We start from the raw sequence: 20,222 nt of genomic DNA on the forward strand, positions 1-20,222 counted from the left end.
TACAGTTGAACATAGCAATAAAGAAACATTCTACAGTATTCAATATTTTATTACAGACATCATCGGCCTGTCTGGGCTTATTACCCCCTCTCTGGATGAGATGATTCACGTTGCCAAGGAGATGCAGAGAATCGGCATGCAGGTACCTCTTCTCATAGGAGGGGCCACAACATCAAAGTAAGTGAACAATACTAAATGTACAGCTGAAAATTTGGAAAGTTGTCCTTTTTCATATGATAGCACTGAGAATTCACTCGGCAAATGAACACTTTCTTGATACTGATAAAACAATGTAGCACATGTCAACTAATGCCTTGTATTGATAATGTTTTGCTATACCTTTTCTAGGACCCACACTGCAGTGAAGATCGCCCCGAGGTACAAGCAGCCTGTCATCCATGTACTTGATGCTTCCAAAAGTGTTGTTGTGGTAATTGTTACTATTATTAAATGTTTCAAGTTTTTATAAGTATATCTGTTTTCCGAAGAAACAGGTCTAGTGCTGACCTTGGTGTTATGACAATGGCTACATGTGTAGAGGGCCCATAACTCTGGCTTTAATGATTGTTGAGTTTTGTTTTTTCATGATAGACGGGTGCTGGCATCTGCTAACAGTGCTCTTGTTTTATTAGCTCACCTGTCACGTAGTGACAAGGTGAGCTTTTGTGATCACTCTTCGTCCGTCGTCCGTCCGTCCGTCCGTCCGTCCGTTCACAATTGCTTGTGAACACAATAGAGGTCACAATTTTGACCTAATCTTTATGAAACTTGGTCAGACTGATCATCTCTATAAAATCTAGGCCAAGTTCGATATTGGGTCATCTGGGGTCAAAAACTAGGTCACTAGGTCAATTAGTAGAAAAACCTTGTGAACACAATAGAGGTCACAATTTTAGCCTAATCTCAATGCAACTTGGTCAGAATGGTCATCTCTATAAAATCTAGGTCAAGTTCGATATTGGGTCATCCACGGTCAATAATTAGGTCACTAGGTCAATTAGTAGAAAAACCTTGTGAACACAATAGAGGTCACAATTTAAGCCTAATCTCATTGCAACTTGGTCAGAATGATCATCTCTATAAAATGTAGGTCAAGTTCGATATTGGGTCATCCGCGGTCAACAACTAGGTCACTAGGTCAATTAGTACAAAAACCTTGTGAACACAATAGAGGTCACAATTTTAGCCTAATCTCAATGCAACTTGGTCAGAATAATCATCTCTATAAAATCTAGGTCAAGTTCGATATTGGGTCATCCGCAGTCAATAACTAGGTCACTAGGTCAATTATTAGAAAAACCTTGTGAACACAACAGAGGTCACAATTTTGACCTAATCTTCATGAAACTTGGTCAGACTGATCATCTCTATGAAATCTAGGTCAAGTTCGATATTGGGTCATCTGGGGTCAAAAACTAGGTCAGTAGGTCAATTAGTAGAAATACCTTGTGAACACATTAGAGGTCACAATTTTAGCCTAATCTCAATGCAACTTGGTCAGAATGATCATCTCTATAAAATCTAGGTCAAGTTCGGTATTGGGTCATCCACGGTCAATAACTAGGTCACTAGGTCAATTAGTAGAAAAACCTTGTGAACACAATAGAGGTCACAATTTTAGCCTAATCTCAATGCAAATTGGTCAGAATGATCATCGCTGTAAAATGTAGGTCAAGTTTGATATTGGGTCATTCACGGTCAATAACTAGGTCACTAGGTCAATTAGTACAAAAACCTTGTGAACACAATAGAGGTCACAATTTTAGCCTAATCTCAATGCAACTTGGTCAGAATGATCATCTTTATAAAATCTAGGTCAAGTTCGATATTGGGTCATCCGCGGTCAATAACTAGGTCACTAGGTCAATTAGTACAAAAACCTTGTGAACACAATAGAGGTCACAATTTTAGGCTAATCTTAATGCAACTTGGTCAGAATGATCATCTCTATAAAATCTGGGTCAAGTTCGATATTGGGTCATACGCAGTCAATAACTAGGTCACTAGGTCAATTATTAGAAAAACCTTGTGAACAAAATAGAGGTCACACTTTTAGCCTTATCTTAATGAAACTTGGTCAGAATGATCATCTTAACATAAGCTAGGTCAAGTTCCATATTGGGTCAACCCAGGTCAAAAACTAGGTCACTAGGTCAATTAGTAGAAAAACCCTGTGAACACAATAGAGGTCACAATTTTAGCCTAATCTCAATGCAACTTGGTCAGAATGATCATCTCTATAAAATGTAGGTCAAGTTCGATATTGGGTCATCCGCGGTCAACAACTAGGTCACTAGGTCAATTAGTACAAAAACCTTGTGAACACAATAGAGGTCACAATTTTAGCCTAATCTCAATGCAACTTGGTCAGAATAATCATCTCTATAAAATCTAGGTCAAGTTCGATATTGGGTCATCCGCAGTCAATAACTAGGTCACTAGGTCAATTATTAGAAAAACCTTGTGAACACAACAGAGGTCACAATTTTGACCTAATCTTTATGAAACATGGTCAGACTGATCATCTCTATGAAATCTAGGTCAAGTTCGATATTGGGTCATCTGGGGTCAAAAACTAGGTCAGTAGGTCAATTAGTAGAAATACCTTGTGAACACATTAGAGGTCACAATTTTAGCCTAATCTCAATGCAACTTGGTCAGAATGATCATCTCTATAAAATCTAGGTCAAGTTCGATATTGGGTCATCCGCGGTCAATAACTAGGTCACTAGGTCAATTAGTAGAAAAACCTTGTGAACACAATAGAGGTCACAATTTTAGCCTAATCTAAATGCAAATTGGTCAGAATGATCATCGCTATAAAATGTAGGTCAAGTTTGATATTGGGTCATTCACGGTCAATAACTAGGTCACTAGGTCAATTAGTACAAAAACCTTATGAACACAATAGAGGTCACAAATTTAGCCTAATCTCAATGCAACTTGGTCAGAATGATCATCTCTATAAAATCTAGGTCAAGTTCGATATTGGGTCATCCGCGGTCAATAACTAGGTCACTAGGTCAATTAGTACAAAAACCTTGTGAACACAATAGAGGTCACAATTTTAGGCTAATCTTAATGCAACTTGGTCAGAATGATCATCTCTATAAAATCTGGGTCAAGTTCGATATTGGGTCATACGCAGTCAATAACTAGGTCACTAGGTCAATTATTAGAAAAACCTTGTGAACAAAATAGAGGTCACAATTTTAGCCTTATCTTAATGAAACTTGGTCAGAATGATCATCTTAACATAAGCTAGGTCAAGTTCCATATTGGGTCAACCCAGGTCAAAAACTAGGTCACTAGGTCAATTAGTAGAAAAACCTTGTGAACACAATAGAGGTCACAATTTTAGGCTTAACTCAATTCAACTTGGTCAGAATGATCATCTCTAGAAAAATATAGGTCAAGTTCGATATTGGGTCATTCGCGGTCAATAACTAGGTCACTAGGTCAATTAGTATAAAAACCTTGTGAACACAATAGAGGTCACAACTTAAGCCTAATCTAAATGTAACTTGGTCAGAATGATCATCTCTATAAAATCTAGGTCAAGTTCGATATTGGGTCATTTACCGTCAATAACTAGGTCAATAGGTCAATTAGTAGAAAAACCTTGTGAACACAATAGAGGTCACAATTTTAGCCTAATGTTAATGCAACTTGGTCAGAATGATCATCTCTATAAAATCTGGGTCATGTTCGATATTGGGTCATCCGCAGTCAATAACTAGGTCACTAGGTCAGATATTAGAAAAACCTTATGAACACAATAGAGGTCACAATTTTAGCCTAATCTTTATGAATCTTGGTCAGACTGATCATCTTTATAAAATTTAGGTCAAGTTCCACATTGGGTCATCCGCGGTCAATAACTAGGTCACTAGGTCAGATAGTAAAAAAACCTTGTGAACACAATAGAGGTCACAATTTTAGCCTAATCTTAATGAAACTTGGTCAGAATGATCATCTTAACATAAGCTAGGTCAAGTTCCATATTGGGTCAACCCAGGTCAAAAACTAGGTCACTAGGTAAATTAGTAGAAAAACCTTGTGAACACAATAGAGGTCACAATTTTAGGCTTATCTCAATTCAACTTGGTCAGAATGATCATCTCTAGAACAATATAGGTCAAGTTCGATATTGGGTCATTCGCGGTCAATAACTAGGTCACTAGGTCAATTAGTAGAAAAACCTTGTGAACACAACAGAGGTCACAACTTAAGCCTAATCTTAATGTTACTTGGTCAGAATGATCATCTCTATAAAATCTAGGTCAAGTTCGATATTGGGTCAATTACCGTCAATAACTAGGTCACTAGGTCAATTAGTAGAAAAACCTTGTGAACACAATAGAGGTCACAATTTTAGCCTAATGTTAATGCAACTTGGTCAGAATGATCATCTCTATAAAATCTGGGTCATGTTCGATATTGGGTCATCCGCGGTCAATAACTAGGTCACTAGGTCAGATATTAGAAAAACCTTATGAACACAATAGAGGTCACAATTTTAGCCTAATCTTAATGCAACTTGGTCAGAATGATCATTTCTATAACATCTAGGTCAAGTTCGACATTGGTCCATCCGCGGTCAATAACTAGGTCACTAGGTCAATTAGTAAAAAAACCTTGTGAACTCAATAGAGATCACAATTTTAGCCTAATCTTAATGAAACTTGGACAGAATGATCATCTTAACATATGCTAGGTCAGGTTCGATATTGGGTCAACCCGGGTCAAAAACTAGGTCACTAGGTCAATTAGTAGAAAAACCATGTGAACACAATAGAAGTCACAATTTTAGCGTAATCTTAATGCAACTTGGTCAAAAGGATTCTCTGTATAAAATCTAGGTCAAGTTCGAGGTAGATGATTGCTGTCACTGTCATGATGTGCATCCTGCAGTGCCTGATGAGGGTGGAGATGCCCTTACAGATCCACTGGGGTCTGTGCCTGTGGTTGCTACTGCAGCTGGGCCATCTGGTTTGGGTGCAGATGAGCTTTCTAGCCCATCTGTGCAGGGTACTTTGAGAAAACAGATGGAGGTCAATACCCGCCTCTCTAAGCTCTAAGAGCCATCTGTGCCTTGTGATTTGCCTTATGAGTGCACAGGTGAGCGATACAGGGCCATCATGGCCCTCTTGTTTATTAGCTCATCTGCGTTGTGGAATGGCAATAGCCTCGGCTTCTTTGTGACTAAAAATTGTTCATGTTTTACATACAACAAGGGTACTTAATTCAAAACAAATAATATTATAGACAAAAAGCTAATATGAGCCAGAAATGAATTATGTCAGGAATTTAAGAGCAGCTCATAGCCAACACAGATAAACCTCAGGAAATGCTGACATGAATGGTTTAAGTCTTCTTTTTAAAATATTCAACTTAAAACCAACATTCTCATAATATTGTGCGAATGAGGATGATTAATGTGAAAAAGTTAAGTTCAAGCTAAAATATGCATTTTTATCATGCAGTGTTCCAGCCTGTTGTCCAGGGATGACCGGGAGGTATTTCTCGAGGACATTGTGGAGGAGTATGAAGAAATCCGGGAAGAACACTATGACAGCCTTAAGGTAACATAAGATGTGATTTGAGGAATCTTGTAACTTGCTTTAATCCTCCTCATAAGAGTAAATAATGTATCGTTGTGCTATTATTTCAGTGCAGTTATGATCATGTCTTTGCTTTTTTGGAACAACTTTCATATAGCTTGCACTCTAGTGTAGTTTGGGTCATAGTATTTTCCCTTTTGGAACAACTTTCATATAGCTTGCACTCTAGTGTAGTTTGGGTCATAGTATTTTCCCTTTTGGAACAACTTTCATATAGCTTGCACTCTAGTGTAGTTTGGGTCATAGTATTTTCCCTTTTGGTAACAACTTTCATATAGCTTGCACTCTAGTGTAGTTTGGGTCATAGTATTTTCCCTTTTGGTACAACTTTCATATAGCTTGCACTCTAGTGTAGTTTGGGTCATAGTATTTTCCCTTTTGGTAACAACTTTCATATAGCTTGCACTCTAGTGTAGTTTGGGTCATAGTATTTTCCCTTTTGGAACAACTTTCATATAGCTTGCACTCTAGTGTAGTTTGGGTCATAGTATTTTCCCTTTTGGAACAACTTTCATATAGCTTGCACTCTAGTGTAGTTTGGGTCATAGTATTTTCCCTTTTGTAACAACTTTCATATAGCTTACACTCTAGTGTAGTTTGGGTCATAGTATTTTCCCTTTTGTAACAACTTTCATATAGCTTGCACTCTAGTGTAGTTTGGGTTATATTATTTTCCCTTTTGGAACAACTTTCATATAGCTTGCACTCTAGTGTAGTTTGGGTTATAGTATTTTCCCTTTTGGAACAACTTTCATATAGCTTACACTCTAGTGTAGTTTGGGTTATAGTATTTTCCCTTTTGTAACAACTTTCATATAGCTTGCACTCTAGTGTAGTTTGGGTCATAGTATTTTCCCTTATGAAACAACTTTCATATAGCTTGCACTCTAGTGTAGTTTGGGTCATAGTATTTTCCCTTTTGGAACAACTTTCATATAGCTTGCACTCTAGTGTAGTTTGGGTTATAGTATTTTCCCTTTTGGAACAACTTTCATATAGCTTGCACTCTAGTGTAGTTTGGGTCATAGTATTTTCCCTTTTGGAACAACTTTCATATAGCTTGCACTCTAGTGTAGTTTGGGTCATAGTGTTTTCCCTTTTGGAACAACTTTCATATAGCTTGCACTCTAGTGTAGTTTGGGTTATAGTATTTTCCCTTTTGGTCACAACTTTCATACAGCTTGCACTCTAGTGTAGTTTGGGTCATAGTATTTTCCCTTTTGGAACAACTTTCATATAGCTTGCACTCTAGTGTAGTTTGGGTTATAGTATTTTCCCTTTTGGTAACAACTTTCATACAGCTTGCACTCTAGTGTAGTTTGGGTCATAGTATTTTCCCTTTTGGAACAACTTTCATATAGCTTGCACTCTAGTGTAGTTTGGGTCATAGTATTTTCCCTTTTGGAACAACTTTCATATAGCTTGCACTCTAGTGTAGTTTGGGTGATAGTATTTTCCCTTTTGGAACAACTTTCATATAGCTTGCACTCTAGTGTAGTTTGGGTCATAGTATTTTCCCTTTTGGAACAACTTTCATATAGCTTGCACTCTAGTGTAGTTTGGGTTATAGTATTTTCCCTTTTGGAACAACTTTCATATAGCTTGCTCTCTAGTGTAGTTTGGGTCATAGTATTTTCCCTTTTGGAACAACTTTCATATAGCTTGCACTCTAGTGTAGTTTGGGTCATAGTATTTTCCCTTTTGGAACAACTTTCATATAGCTTGCTCTCTAGTGTAGTTTGGGTCATAGTATTTTCCCTTTTTGGAACAACTTTCATATAGCTTGCACTCTAGTGTAGTTTGGGTCATAGTATTTTCCCTTTTTGAACAACTTTCATATAGCTTGCACTCTAGTGTAGTTTGGGTCATAGTATTTTCCCTTTTGAAACAACTTTCATATAGCTTGCACTCTAGTGTAGTTTGGGTCATAGTATTTTCCCTTATGAAACAACTTTCATACAGCTTGCACTCTAGTGTAGTTTGGGTCATAGTATTTTCCCTTTTGTAACAACTTTCATATAGCTTGCACTCTAGTGTAGTTTGGGTCATAGTATTTTCCCTTTTGGAACAACTTTCATATAGCTTGCACTCTAGTGTAGTTTGGGTCATAGTATTTTCCCTTTTGGAACAACTTTCATACAGCTTGCACTCTAGTGTAGTTTGGGTCATAGTATTTTCCCTTTTGTAACAACTTTCATACAGCTTGCACTCTAGTGTAGTTTGGGTCATAGTATTTTCCCTTTTGGAACAACTTTCATATAGCTTGCACTCTAGTGTAGTTTGGGTCATAGTATTTTCCCTTTTGGAACAACTTTCATATAGCTTACACTCTAGTGTAGTTTGGGTTATAGTATTTTCCCTTTTGGAACAACTTTCATACAGCTTGCACTCTAGTGTAGTTTGGGTCATAGTATTTTCCCTTTTGGAACAACTTTCATATAGCTTGCACTCTAGTGTAGTTTGGGTTATAGTATTTTCCCTTTTGGAAAAACTTTCATACAGCTTGCACTCTAGTGTAGTTTGGGTCATAGTATTTTCCCTTTTTGGAACAACTTTCATATAGCTTGCACTCTAGTGTAGTTTGGGTCATAGTATTTTCCCTTTTGGAACAACTTTCATATAGCTTGCACTCTAGTGTAGTTTGGGTCATGGAATTATTCCTTTTGTAACAGTTTTCACAGCTTGAATTTCAGTGAGATTTTGGTCATTATTTACTCCCTTTTAGAACAATTTTCGTTTAGCTTGCTTAGTTAAAATCATACAAATAACATTCTAATAGCTTTTAAAACCAACTGGCAACCAATAACAATGGAATATGGTCTGTTAACTTATAATTTAATACTTCTTTCCTTAAAAACCAACATACTCTGTTTACACTAGTCATCATCAGTGTATTAAAGTACTTGTATGTTTAACAGCTTTCTTTCTTGACATCCAGGATAGAAAATACTTGCCCTTAGAGAAGGCTCAGGCCAAAAAGCTCCATATAGACTGGTCAGCTGAGCCAGCTCCTGGTAGGTGATGTTAGAAGGTTACCGTAAGATATTATGAGGTTCTTCACTTCATTCATCTCATTCCTATGTATGTGTATCCTTAAGCAAGCAATATTGAAGACTATTTTAATTTCAGAGGGTTTAATGTTTAAATTTCAGAGGGTTTAATTTTCATGAATTTCACCATTTTAAAAGTGAGCAAAATGTTCAATTTCAAATTTTATCTTCAGATGATTTTATTTTGTGGCATGGTGAATTTAAACGTCACAAAATAGGTCAAGACTTGAACGTCATTTTAAATGAACTCACAAAATAGAAACAGTCAACGGTCCTACAAGGTCATTGCATAACATTACAGGTCCCCCATCATTTATTGGTGTGAAGATGTTCGAAGACTATGATCTCACCCGCCTGATACCGTACATTGACTGGAAACCCTTCTTCGACGTCTGGCAGCTCAGGGGGAAATACCCTAACAGGGGATACCCAAAAATCTTCAATGATAAAGCTGTTGGTGAGTTGTAGTCAAAATAAATGTAATGACAACATGCCCTTTATATCGAATCATACAGTACATTAGGACACGATTATATTTATAACATTACATTTACATTTTAATTTTTCTTCTTGTATTAAACTTAGTTTCAGGGAAATACTCAAATGAACAGATTAGGAGAACCAGAAACCTACATACTGGGACCCTCCTTATTATTGGAGCTATCATATGAACACTTTTTGTTGGATGTTTTGTAATTAATATTTTTGTGTAAATATAGAATGTATTTTGGAAATAAGTTCTTTATTTTTCTCTTTTGGCAAAATGTATTAGATTTTTTAAGTGGTACATTTATTAGCAAACACTAATAAAATTTTGAAAGCACTTAAACTGATATATAATGATTAACATTTCAAACAACTTTTTCTAGGTGCGGAGGCTAAAAAGGTGTATGATGAAGCGCAGAAGATGTTAAAAGAGATTGTGGCATCAGGAAGTCTCCAGGCACACGGAGTGGTGGCATTTTACCCTGCAGCAGGTGTCGGTGATGATATTGAAGTGTACAGTGAGACAGGGGAGGTCCTTGAGACTCTGCATGGGCTTAGACAACAGGTAGGGGTTGTGGGGAAGGTTATCTCTAGACAAATTGGCGTGAAGGGGGGAGGGGGCCAGTTGAAGTTTTACCCCCATGGAGTTTAAGTTCTATTCAGGGGCACAGTGAGATTGCTGAATCATCAAGAGATAACACAAACTTTAGCAACAGGTTAGGTGTAAGTTATCTTTAGACATGTTAGGAAGGTGTTTTACCTCCAGGGAGTGTTAGGAACAACATTGAGGTGTAGGGATCCTTTGATGCTAAAATTTTGTATAACCTCCATTATAATTTAAACACAGTGGTATTACATTGAGTGCCCATTGTAAATACATATACACATACTTGTACACATAGACTATACTGCATTTAAAATTCCACATTTGTTCTCACAATAATTTCCCGATGTCCTAGGAATCCATGCCTCACTCTTCCTGCAGCGAATTGAATAAAAGTAGTAAATACTTTGGTGTGGTAAGCCCAAATCTTTATTGTTTGGACAATAGTTATTCAATTATTACTGTAGACCAATCAAGCTGCATGGTGCAAACCAACCAAATGATAACCTGTTGATAACTTAACCAGTTTCATACAAAAGTTTGGGGTAGTCTAAACAATAATTTTATTTCATCATCACCATTATTGTACAGATTTGAACTTAATCTACCCGTTACTTTTCCAGGCTGAGAAGGATTCGGCCTCAAGTGACCCGTACCTATGTTTATCAGACTTTATTGCACCGAAAGGCTCCGAAGTGACTGACCATATTGGGCTGTTTGCTGTCACTACTGGACACGGGGTGGATGTAATGTGCAAAAAGTAAGTCTAAACAGTCTATGAGTGATTATTACGGATTTCATGTACAAAAAACTGCATGTATACACGTTAGTTTACAGATGCACTTTTATTATTTTCTGCAAATACATGATGACTGAATATATTTGTTAAGCGGTTCCATGAAGGCAATATTTTTCCATGGAACTAATGTTTTGTATAATATGAAACACTTTTATTTTATGCATAGAATTCTTTTTTTTGATTACCATCTTATGTTTTATGTATTTTATTTGCCATTTAGTTTGTGATCATGCAAACATTTTCAATTTTCAACATTATTTCAAATTACAGCAATGCCCTGTAATGCAAGAAACATAAGGCTATTACCTATATATGTATGCAATATCAACGCCTCAACTTCCATTCCTTAAATGAATGACCTTTCAGCAATTGCGAATATTTTCTGATGAACACGACATCTTTGGATATGTTTGATCACAAATCATTGCGTATGAATATGAATTGAAAATTGTTTATATGTTATAGTTTATATTGTGTCAGCAGGCCAGGAAAAACTTGAATCAACCTGTTGAAAAGTGTTCAGTTGAATGTATTGTTGTTATTAGCTTTGCAACTTGACATTAAAAAGTTATAGAAAGTATCAACTATGAAGTGATTAAATTTTTTCCTCCTAATTATGACTACATATGATAAATTGTTTCTGTTTGTTCTATTAACAAAATGGGTAAGAAAGAATGACCGTAAGGTTTTCTTAAATGAAATTTAGTGGGGTTGTTTTAACATTTCTGGAAAGAAATAATAAACTGTTGGTGTAAATATAAGTAGTGAATTGCGTGAATGATGAAATTATATGGGACATGACAGCAGTTGGGCTGGTTAAAGTATGTGTGGAGGTCATACCCTAATATTAACATCATTCAATTCATTCCTTATTTGTTTTGAAATGAATTGAGTGTATTAATAGTGTGTTGTCTTGTGTGCAGGTTTGAGGAACAGTTTGATGACTACAGCATCATCATGGTGAAGGCCTTGGCGGACAGACTTGCTGAGGTACGCTTCTTTAAAAGGACGCTGTCATACATGGGCGCCAAAACGCATTATCCATTAAGTCAATAAAGAGACACTTTAAATTGATATTCGTGTTAAACTGTTTTCTTTCTGAATACATTTGAGCCATAATATACAAGCCTTGCAGCAAACTTATTGAGCATCAATCAGTAATGTCAGCAGTGCATACACAAATATCTCGGACATCTATTTTTATCAAAGTTGAGATCTTCTAATCCAAGAATTAAACATATAAAGAAATTTCCTGCATTTAAGAAGCTTTCAGTTAAATACTTCGTTTTACTACATGCTATTAATGATTTGCAATACTTGGAGGGGGGGGCATTTCTTCCCAAAGTTTGCCTCTTTGAGAGAGTCCCTAAACCCACTCTCATTAAAACATTATTATGATGCCATTGTCATGATCTAAGGTGCCATGTTTAAAACTTAAAATTAAATACTAGTACATCTGAAATATTCTTGCACACCCATGCATATAGCTTTGTTTAAACAAAGTGTTCATACACTTGCTCGTTCATCAGTACTTTGTTAGGCGTGGGCAGTGTATCCATCAGAAACAATCTTTGACCTTCACCATAAGTCAAGATATTCGCATAAAACTTCGTACACATTTTACCATTTACCTTTGTATATTTGAACCAAGGTCCATAACTCTGTTTTTCAAATTTCAGGCATTTGCAGAGGAACTGCATGAGAGAGTGAGGAGAGAGTTATGGGGCTATGTAAAGACAGAAAATCTCGATGCTGCCGAACTCCACAAAATCAAATATCAGGTTGGTGAAAAACACGTGTAGAATTTTCGGTATTGCCATATGTAGGGGCTGGGACCAATAATACATGTAATCTTACTCGCAGGTAGGGGCTACTGTTAGCTAAAAATAGTTTTTCCTTCCTTTTCTACAAACATTGTAATCAGATTTTGTTACCTCACAACTACAATGTTTATTGGAAAATACAAGTACATGGAAATTAAAAAGACTAAAATCTCAACCAAAAACGTTGTGTCAAAACTTTTTTGATTTGCTTTCCATTGAAAAATAAAAATGAGAAATAGAAGTCACATATGAGTATATCGAGTATGCCATCCTTCCACGGAAAAACGTAAAATTTTATTTTCAATCACTGTATGTAATTTGTCTTACAGGGTATTCGTCCTGCACCTGGCTACCCAAGCCAACCAGACCATACAGAAAAGGATGCCATGTGGCGACTGCTGCGAGCCGACAAGGTTGGGATCACACTCACCGAGTCTCTCGCCATGGAGCCTGCCGCATCTGTGTCAGGAATATACTTCGCGCACCCACGGAGCTCTTACTTTGCTACAGGAAAAGTGAACAAAGATCAGGTTGTGAACTACGCAGCAAGAAAACAGATGGACATCAGTGTAGTGGAGCGATGGCTGGGCACCAATCTAGCATACGATGTGGAGTAGAATGGACAGTGCTGAATCTTGATAATTAGAATAAGATGATACCCCCTGATAATGAAAAAAACCTGTTGATAACTTAAATATTTATCAAGTTTGTGCATGAAAATGATTACAGTTTTCTGATTTAGAAGTGATAATCCAAATCTATTTATTTCTGATACTAAAAGGGGTAGAAATTAGGGCTGCCATTTGATGGTGATTAGTGACATTGTTGACTTTGTATGACATACATGTAGGTGGTTGTGTGGTTTCACAAAAAAAACTCGTTTTAGAAAATACTAGCATGAGGGCAGGTAGATTTGTCAACCAGAATAGACTCCTTGATCTCAAATATGAATGAAAGTTTTATGAATTAAATTTTGTGATAAAACAACAATACGCTAACTTTCTCCATGCATGTTGGAATCTTTGAATATAAACTATTATATCCATGACAGCTCAGTCTTTGACATTATTTCTTTGGACTAAACACCAGACATTAATCGAACAAATAAGTGAACTGTTAGTTTTCATTCACATTGAATGAACCTTAGATTTGCAAGATTGTACAATTAATTATTATTTTTGTATTACACATCTGTTGAACACAATTATATACCTAATTAAATAGTGAGTGTACAAATTGATATTAACAAATATTAGGGCATTCTTTTGTTTTATTAAATGTGCTTTATCTTGTTTTATCATTAAAATAACAGTCGGGCGCGACGCTAGCCCTCTATTCAGGTGGAATCATAATTGTGCTAGGGGGAAACCATGGTGCATTCTGGGCGGTTTGAGGTGCTATTTTTTTAGTACTGGAAAATGGACAGGTTTAGGATCATTTAGTCAAGTACGCAAACTGCATCTTCGGCTGATTTATTATTTTTATTTTTTTATTCAGAATCATGTGAAGTCAGCCGCGTACTCGCGTATAGGCAGCTACGCTCCTGACAGTGTATATTTTGAGCATTCATCTTCATACTTTTGTATGATATTTGGTAATTTTAGAAAAGTGATTTGTTATTTTTATGCCCCCGAAGGTGGGCATATTAAAATTGCACCGTCCGTCCGTCCGTCCGTCCGGCTCTGTAACTTCCCCTTGTATGGACTGATTTTAAAATAACTTGCCACATGTGTTCCACATACCAAGGCTACGTGTGGCGTGCAAGACTCGTGTCCCTACCTCAAAGGTCAAGGTCACACTTAGTGTTTATTCACAATGGAGTGCTGCATATAAGGACATAGAGTATAGGTTGTCGTGTCCGGGCTGTAACTTTCCCTTGTATGGACAGATTTTAAAATAACTTGCCACATGTGTACCACATACCAAGACGACGTGTCGCGTGCAAGATCCGTGTCCCCACCTCAAAAGTCAAGGTCACACTTAGTGTTTATTCACAATGGAGTGCTGCATATAAGGACATAGAGTATAGGTTGTCGTGTCCGGGCTGTAACTTTCCCTTGTATGGACAGATTTTAAAATAACTTGCCACATGTGTTCCACATACCAAGACGACGTGTCGCGTGCAAGACCCGTGTCCCTACCTCAAAGGTCAAGGTCACACTTAGTGTTTATTCACAATGGAGTGCTGCATATAAGGACATAGAGTATAGGTTGTCGTGTCCGGGCTGTAACTTTCTCTTGTATGGACAGATTTTAAATTAACTTGCCACATGTGTTCCACATATTAAGACGATATGTCGCGTGCAAGACCCGTGTCCCTACCTCAAAGGTCAAGGTCACACTTAGTGTTTATTCACAATGGAGTGCTGCATACAAGGACATAGAGTATAGGTTGTCGTGTCCGGGCTGTAACTTTCTCTTGTATGGACAGATTTTAAAATAACTTGCCACATGTGTTCCACATATTAAGACGATGTGTCGCGTGCAAGACCCGTGTCCCTACCTCAAAGGTCAAGGTCACACTTAGTGTTTATTCACAATGGAGTGCTGCATATAAGGACATAGAGTATAGGTTGTCGTGTCCGGGCTGTAACTTTCCCTTGTATGGACAGATTTTAAAATAACTTACCAAATGTGTTCCACATACCAAGACGACGTGTCGCGTGCAAAACCCGTGTCCCTACCTCAAAGGTCAAGGTCACACTTAGTGTTTATTCACAATGGAGTGCTGCATATAAGGACATAGAGTATAGGTTGTCGTGTCCGGGCTGTAACTTTCTCTTGTATGGACAGATTTTAAGATAACTTGCCACATGTGTTCCACATACCAAGACGACGTGTCGCGTGCAAAACCCGTGTCCCTACCTCAAAGGTCAAGGTCACACTTAGTGTTTATTTACAATGGAGTGCTGCATATAAGGACATAGAGTATAGGTTGTCGTGTCCGGGCTGTAACTTTCCCTTGTATGGACGGATTTTAAAATAACTTGCCACATGTGTTCCACATACCAAGACGACGTGTCGCGTGCAAGACCCGTGTCCCTTCCTCAAAGGTCAAGGTCACAGTTAGTGTTTATTCACAATGGAGTGCTGCATATAAGGGCATAGAGTATGGGTTGTCGTGTCCGGGCTGTAACTTTCCCTTGTATGGACAGATTTTAAAATAACTTGCCACATGTGTTCCACATACCAAGACGACGTGTCGCGTGCAAGACCCGTGTCCCTACCTCAAAGGTCAAGGTCACACTTAGTGTTTATTCACAATGGAGTGCTGCATATAAGGACATAGAGTATAGGTTGTTGTGTCAGGGCTGTTACTTTCCCTTGTATGGACAGATTTTAAAATAACTTGCTACATGTTTATACCTCTAAGGTGAAAGATGCACTAAGTGTTTATTCACAATGGAATGCTGAATATAAGGACATAACAGTGTAGGTTGTCAAGTATGGGTGGTATTTTTTTATGTTCAGAGGCAATTTAAAATAACTTGCCATATGTATTTGACACGTAAAGGCAAGATCAACTTTTCATGTACTGACCTTGTTCGTAGGTCAATGTCACATTCGGGGGCATTCGTCACATACTGTGACAGCTCTTGTTTCTTTACTTTATCTAAAATTCTGTATGTTAAATGCTTGTGCTTTGGTATACAACCATCAGCTACTGGACAGTCCCGACTATGCGGTTTTTTGCTAGTATTTTGTTTTAAACGTTGTGGATGCTTCTGTTCTCAGTTAAGAAATGTTGGCATTATAATGTTACTATAAATTATCAAATTATTATGTGTTTGATATTGTGGTTTTAAATAAGATTGTTATACTTCATTGTTACCATGTCTTACAATTATTCCACATCTTTTATTTCATTTTTGCCATTTTACATTTAATAAAATTACATGCTTAATTTCGTTAGTGTCAGCTATTTCTTCAACTTTAGACTGGATATGTATAACTTAATCAACCTAGGCCAGGCTTGGGTTAGTTTAACAACATAAACGTTTACAAGGCATGGTCGACCGCTGACCGATCTTTCTTCTTATTTGTAAAACGTTATAAATGTTATTTATCGTTGTGACACAACACTTTTTCGGCTCTAATTTAATCTCTTCGGCCACTGACGAGGGTACATTTCTTCTTTAATCTTCCAAATTCCTCTTTAAAACCGCACGTGGGGCTGGTTGGGGTAAAAAAATAATGGAGCCAACGGGCTTAGGCAGACCTTTTAAACTTTTAACGGCATCCTATCAGTCGTGGCTGGCCGCCCCAATAGCTCAGTGGTACTGTAGAGTGCCTCCTTGTGTGGATGGTCGCGGATTCAATTCTTCATCTATCATACCAAAGACAAAAAGTTGGAACCAGTAAATCCAATGTCTCGGCATTAGTTGGTAAAACTTACAAATATGGATAGTAATCTACTGTGATAACCTGAGGAATGCTGTCGCCCTTGAATCGATGCTTAACGCCGAGATCAAGACCAAGAGGTCTTTTATAAGAGATAGGGGGTGTCGCACCCTGATCTCCGTGTATCAGCTTATGGGCGCGGACAGACCTTGATAAACAATAAGAAACAAACTATAAACCTCGACGGGCAGATGGAGTAGGTGTCGGGCGTATATGAAGTTGATTTTGTAATCCGATATTAACAAAACCTGACTTCAATGTTTTTCGACAACAGGAATACTCTTGCTTCAATAATATTGGAGACGGGGCATAAGCAAAATGGCAGAACAGAAATGGTGTTGCTGAAATGTAGGAAATTACCCCCTCTCGGAATGGTGGGTTTTACGCCAAATAGGTATTTTTTAACCGAAATGTCTTTGAAATGGCATTTTATCACATCTGGGACCAATAATACATCTTTGATCTAGAGGGCAGCCATTTTGTAAGGTTTCCATCGACTGCCGACTACAATGTATATGTACATAAGTCACTTTCCCATTACAATGCAATCAAACTGTTTAATCCGATGTCAAATTTAGAATGAATACAATTAAACAATTTCCTTATTCAAACTTGTACAGGTGAGATATGAAATATTGTGTGAAAAATGCCATACCGTGACAAATGAATAATGCGATTCTTGACATAAAATCCAATGTTTAATATTTCAATACGTACATTGAAAGTCATGGACAAAAGTCAATATACTATTCCATGTCACTATTCCGTTCCATGTGTCTTTTTCACTATACTGTTCTATTCCCTGTCTATACTAACCCATGTCGCTATACTATTCCACATCACTGTCAATGGCGTTCACCACTTGCTTTGGTTCTGTTTTGTCAATGGAACTGGACCGTCGGCGGAGCTCCGTAAGAATTGTATGCAGTCCGTTGGAGATTATGTAGCGCATTTTTGCTCTCCTTTCAGTATGGCTGGGAATTCCGCGCGTTGAATTCTTAGATCCTTCCTCATTCATGTCATTGTAAATTGGCATCATGCCGTTCGTGGCGCTTATACCGTTGCTGTTGTACATACGGCATCGGAAGGGCCGCCGTGGTCGCTTCCGGTACTCGATGGGTGGCAGTGACGGCGTTTCCTCGGTTTCCCGCTTCCGGTGGTGAGACCTGGCAAGATGGTGCAGCTTCGCGTTCAGTGAATAGTCCGCGCTGGTGGAGCCTGTCGGATTTCCATAATTATCGTCTGCGATAGGTCGGTTGGTACTGTTGTTAGGTGAACACTTGGATTCCTTAGCTCTTTTCTTGTACAATTCAAGATACCTAGTCCCGAGATATTCCTGAAAGTCGTCAGCATGGACAGACCGTTTTGTATTGCTTGTCGCTTCAAACTTAGCCAACCTATCTCTGAGCGCAGATATTGTATCCGTTAAAAGATTTGTATCATCAGTATCGCCCAGTGCTGTTTCAGTCCCCATCGTTTCTGTATCATCAACTGAATTATCCATCGCACTATGTGTGTCAATCACGATATCATATTTAAGATGAGATGTCGGTATAGTGTCATTACCACCGGTCCTGTCAGACGACTGTTTAATAATTTCTTTGACGTTTGTCCGAGGGGATTGAGCTTCAATTTGTCCCGTCGTGACGTCAGGCACCAGACGCTGTATGAGCTGTCTTCGAGCAGCCATGAGCTCGTTCACGTAATCGTTAACGGCGCCCGGATTGTGTTGCTGGGCGGGCGGTGTAACCAGTGCTTTGACGTCTATAACGGGAAGCACTAGGCGGCGGTTGGTCTTGATGACCGTCTCCATGTCTGTCTCCACGAGGCGGCCGAGGCTGCTTAGGCTCTCGTACCGCTCCTCCTCTGACGCCGTCGACTTCCGGTCCCGGCCGCCCCGCCAGGAGCCATGATCTCTGCTCATCGCGAATGACGCTCCGTATAATATGATCGGCCTAAATAGTTGATGATTTTCATTTACCTGCTATCTAGAATATTAAAGTAGGCAATATGTCCACAGATTGCGATATCCTGTCTAAAAACGGACACAATTGCGCACCGCGTCATTTGCAAAAAATGTGAGCTTCTAAATTGATGCTCTTATTTTAATAGATCTTATATTAAGATCGTTTGAAGTCCTTCTCCGGCGATTGGAGTAATATTAATGTAACAATCATAACCCACTAAAGATGTATCCATTCTGTTGCCTTATATCAAGTTTGTATATGGCAGCGTTTTTCGAGACGCATTCTTGAAAGTGTAATCAACAGAATCGAACATGAGATTTAATGAAGACTTCTTTTCAATGAAAGTTGTGTTTGCTCGATATTTGCCATTGAACATTGATCCTTTGTGTGGCTGAAGCACGTGAGATGCCTTTTAAATAATTAACCAAACATTAAGGGACATTGTAAACATAAGTTTATGTAATGTCAATATATCGCCCGTTTAGATTATGTTTATATTTAAAATGCGTTCGTACCGTAATTTCCATTTTGATATGAAAACAATTCAAACTGTATTCCGATAGTCGATCATCAGAGTCATTGTCATTAGGTTCCAGGTCAAGAGGCGATAGCATTTATGTCCGTTTTTCTTTGATTGTCAGGTTGGCTCTCAATGTAGTTTAAAACTATTCAACAATACATTTAAATTGATAAGGAGTTCTCAAGATTCCATTTCTTTTCGCCTTAAATTCAAATAAGTGCTTAATTCGCTTGCAGCACATACGTGATCGTACTTCGAGTGGGTTTGAATCTTTGTCTGTTTTCAGATTCACAATTCAGATCACAAGCTTGTGAAGTACACTTAGCAAATCGTTTAACTTTGCATGATATCGTATAACTTTTTTTATTTTTCAATATTTCCATACGTTAGTGTCTGTTCATGGCTGCTATTTGATTAGGTTCGAACAAATTGTGAGTTGACGCGAAATAAAATTGCACGTTGTCATTGTGGATTGTGTGACGATCCTCATATACGAAAAACACCAAATGTGGAAGTTGACAAACTAGGAATATCCGTCCCGTTGGTCAACGCTGGTTTCTGGTTTCCTCTATCCTGATATGAGTTTCAAAGTTATTTTTAATGTTGTTAAAATTAAATGTAGGTGGCATTCAGTGTTGATCGAAAATAAACTAGAAATTAAATTTATGATCCAAGTAATAAGTTATATTGTCGGTAGCATCGTAAAAATGGACGAAGCAGAACCGGCGTGTTCGAAAACGTGGTAACACGCCACAAACCATTGTCCAGCTCAACAATGTGCAACGCTTTGTCAAATCATATGTTGTCATCAACAGTCTCTTTCTAATCAAAAACTGAGATTTGAAAAATTGAGAACATAAATTCATATTGATCGTATAATGATCTGTCAGTGGTTTTATAAAAAAAAATGAATGCCATGAATTTAAGCTATATTTGTAGAAAATGTCA

At 37.8% G+C, this 20,222-nt stretch overlaps 1 protein-coding gene across 2 annotated transcripts in view; it reads left to right on the plus strand.

The window, feature by feature from the left end:
• LOC128208185 (methionine synthase-like) overlaps positions 1-14,486 on the plus strand; it is a 32,702-nt gene extending 18,216 nt beyond the window's left edge. For both annotated transcript variants that reach the window (XM_052911615.1, XM_052911616.1), the window contains exons 22-31: positions 57-177; positions 349-430; positions 5,487-5,585; positions 8,563-8,638; positions 8,976-9,131; positions 9,544-9,725; positions 10,388-10,524; positions 11,487-11,553; positions 12,243-12,344; positions 12,716-14,486. In XM_052911615.1, the coding sequence (XP_052767575.1) occupies positions 57-177; positions 349-430; positions 5,487-5,585; positions 8,563-8,638; positions 8,976-9,131; positions 9,544-9,725; positions 10,388-10,524; positions 11,487-11,553; positions 12,243-12,344; positions 12,716-13,003 (1,310 nt within the window). In that variant the 3' untranslated portion in view covers positions 13,004-14,486. The remainder of the gene's footprint in view (positions 1-56; positions 178-348; positions 431-5,486; positions 5,586-8,562; positions 8,639-8,975; positions 9,132-9,543; positions 9,726-10,387; positions 10,525-11,486; positions 11,554-12,242; positions 12,345-12,715) is intronic.
• Positions 14,487-20,222: the final 5,736 nt, after the last annotated feature.

Source organism: Mya arenaria, chromosome 11 (genome assembly GCF_026914265.1).
Source record: "Mya arenaria isolate MELC-2E11 chromosome 11, ASM2691426v1".
Classification (NCBI taxonomy): domain Eukaryota; kingdom Metazoa; phylum Mollusca; class Bivalvia; order Myida; family Myidae; genus Mya; species Mya arenaria.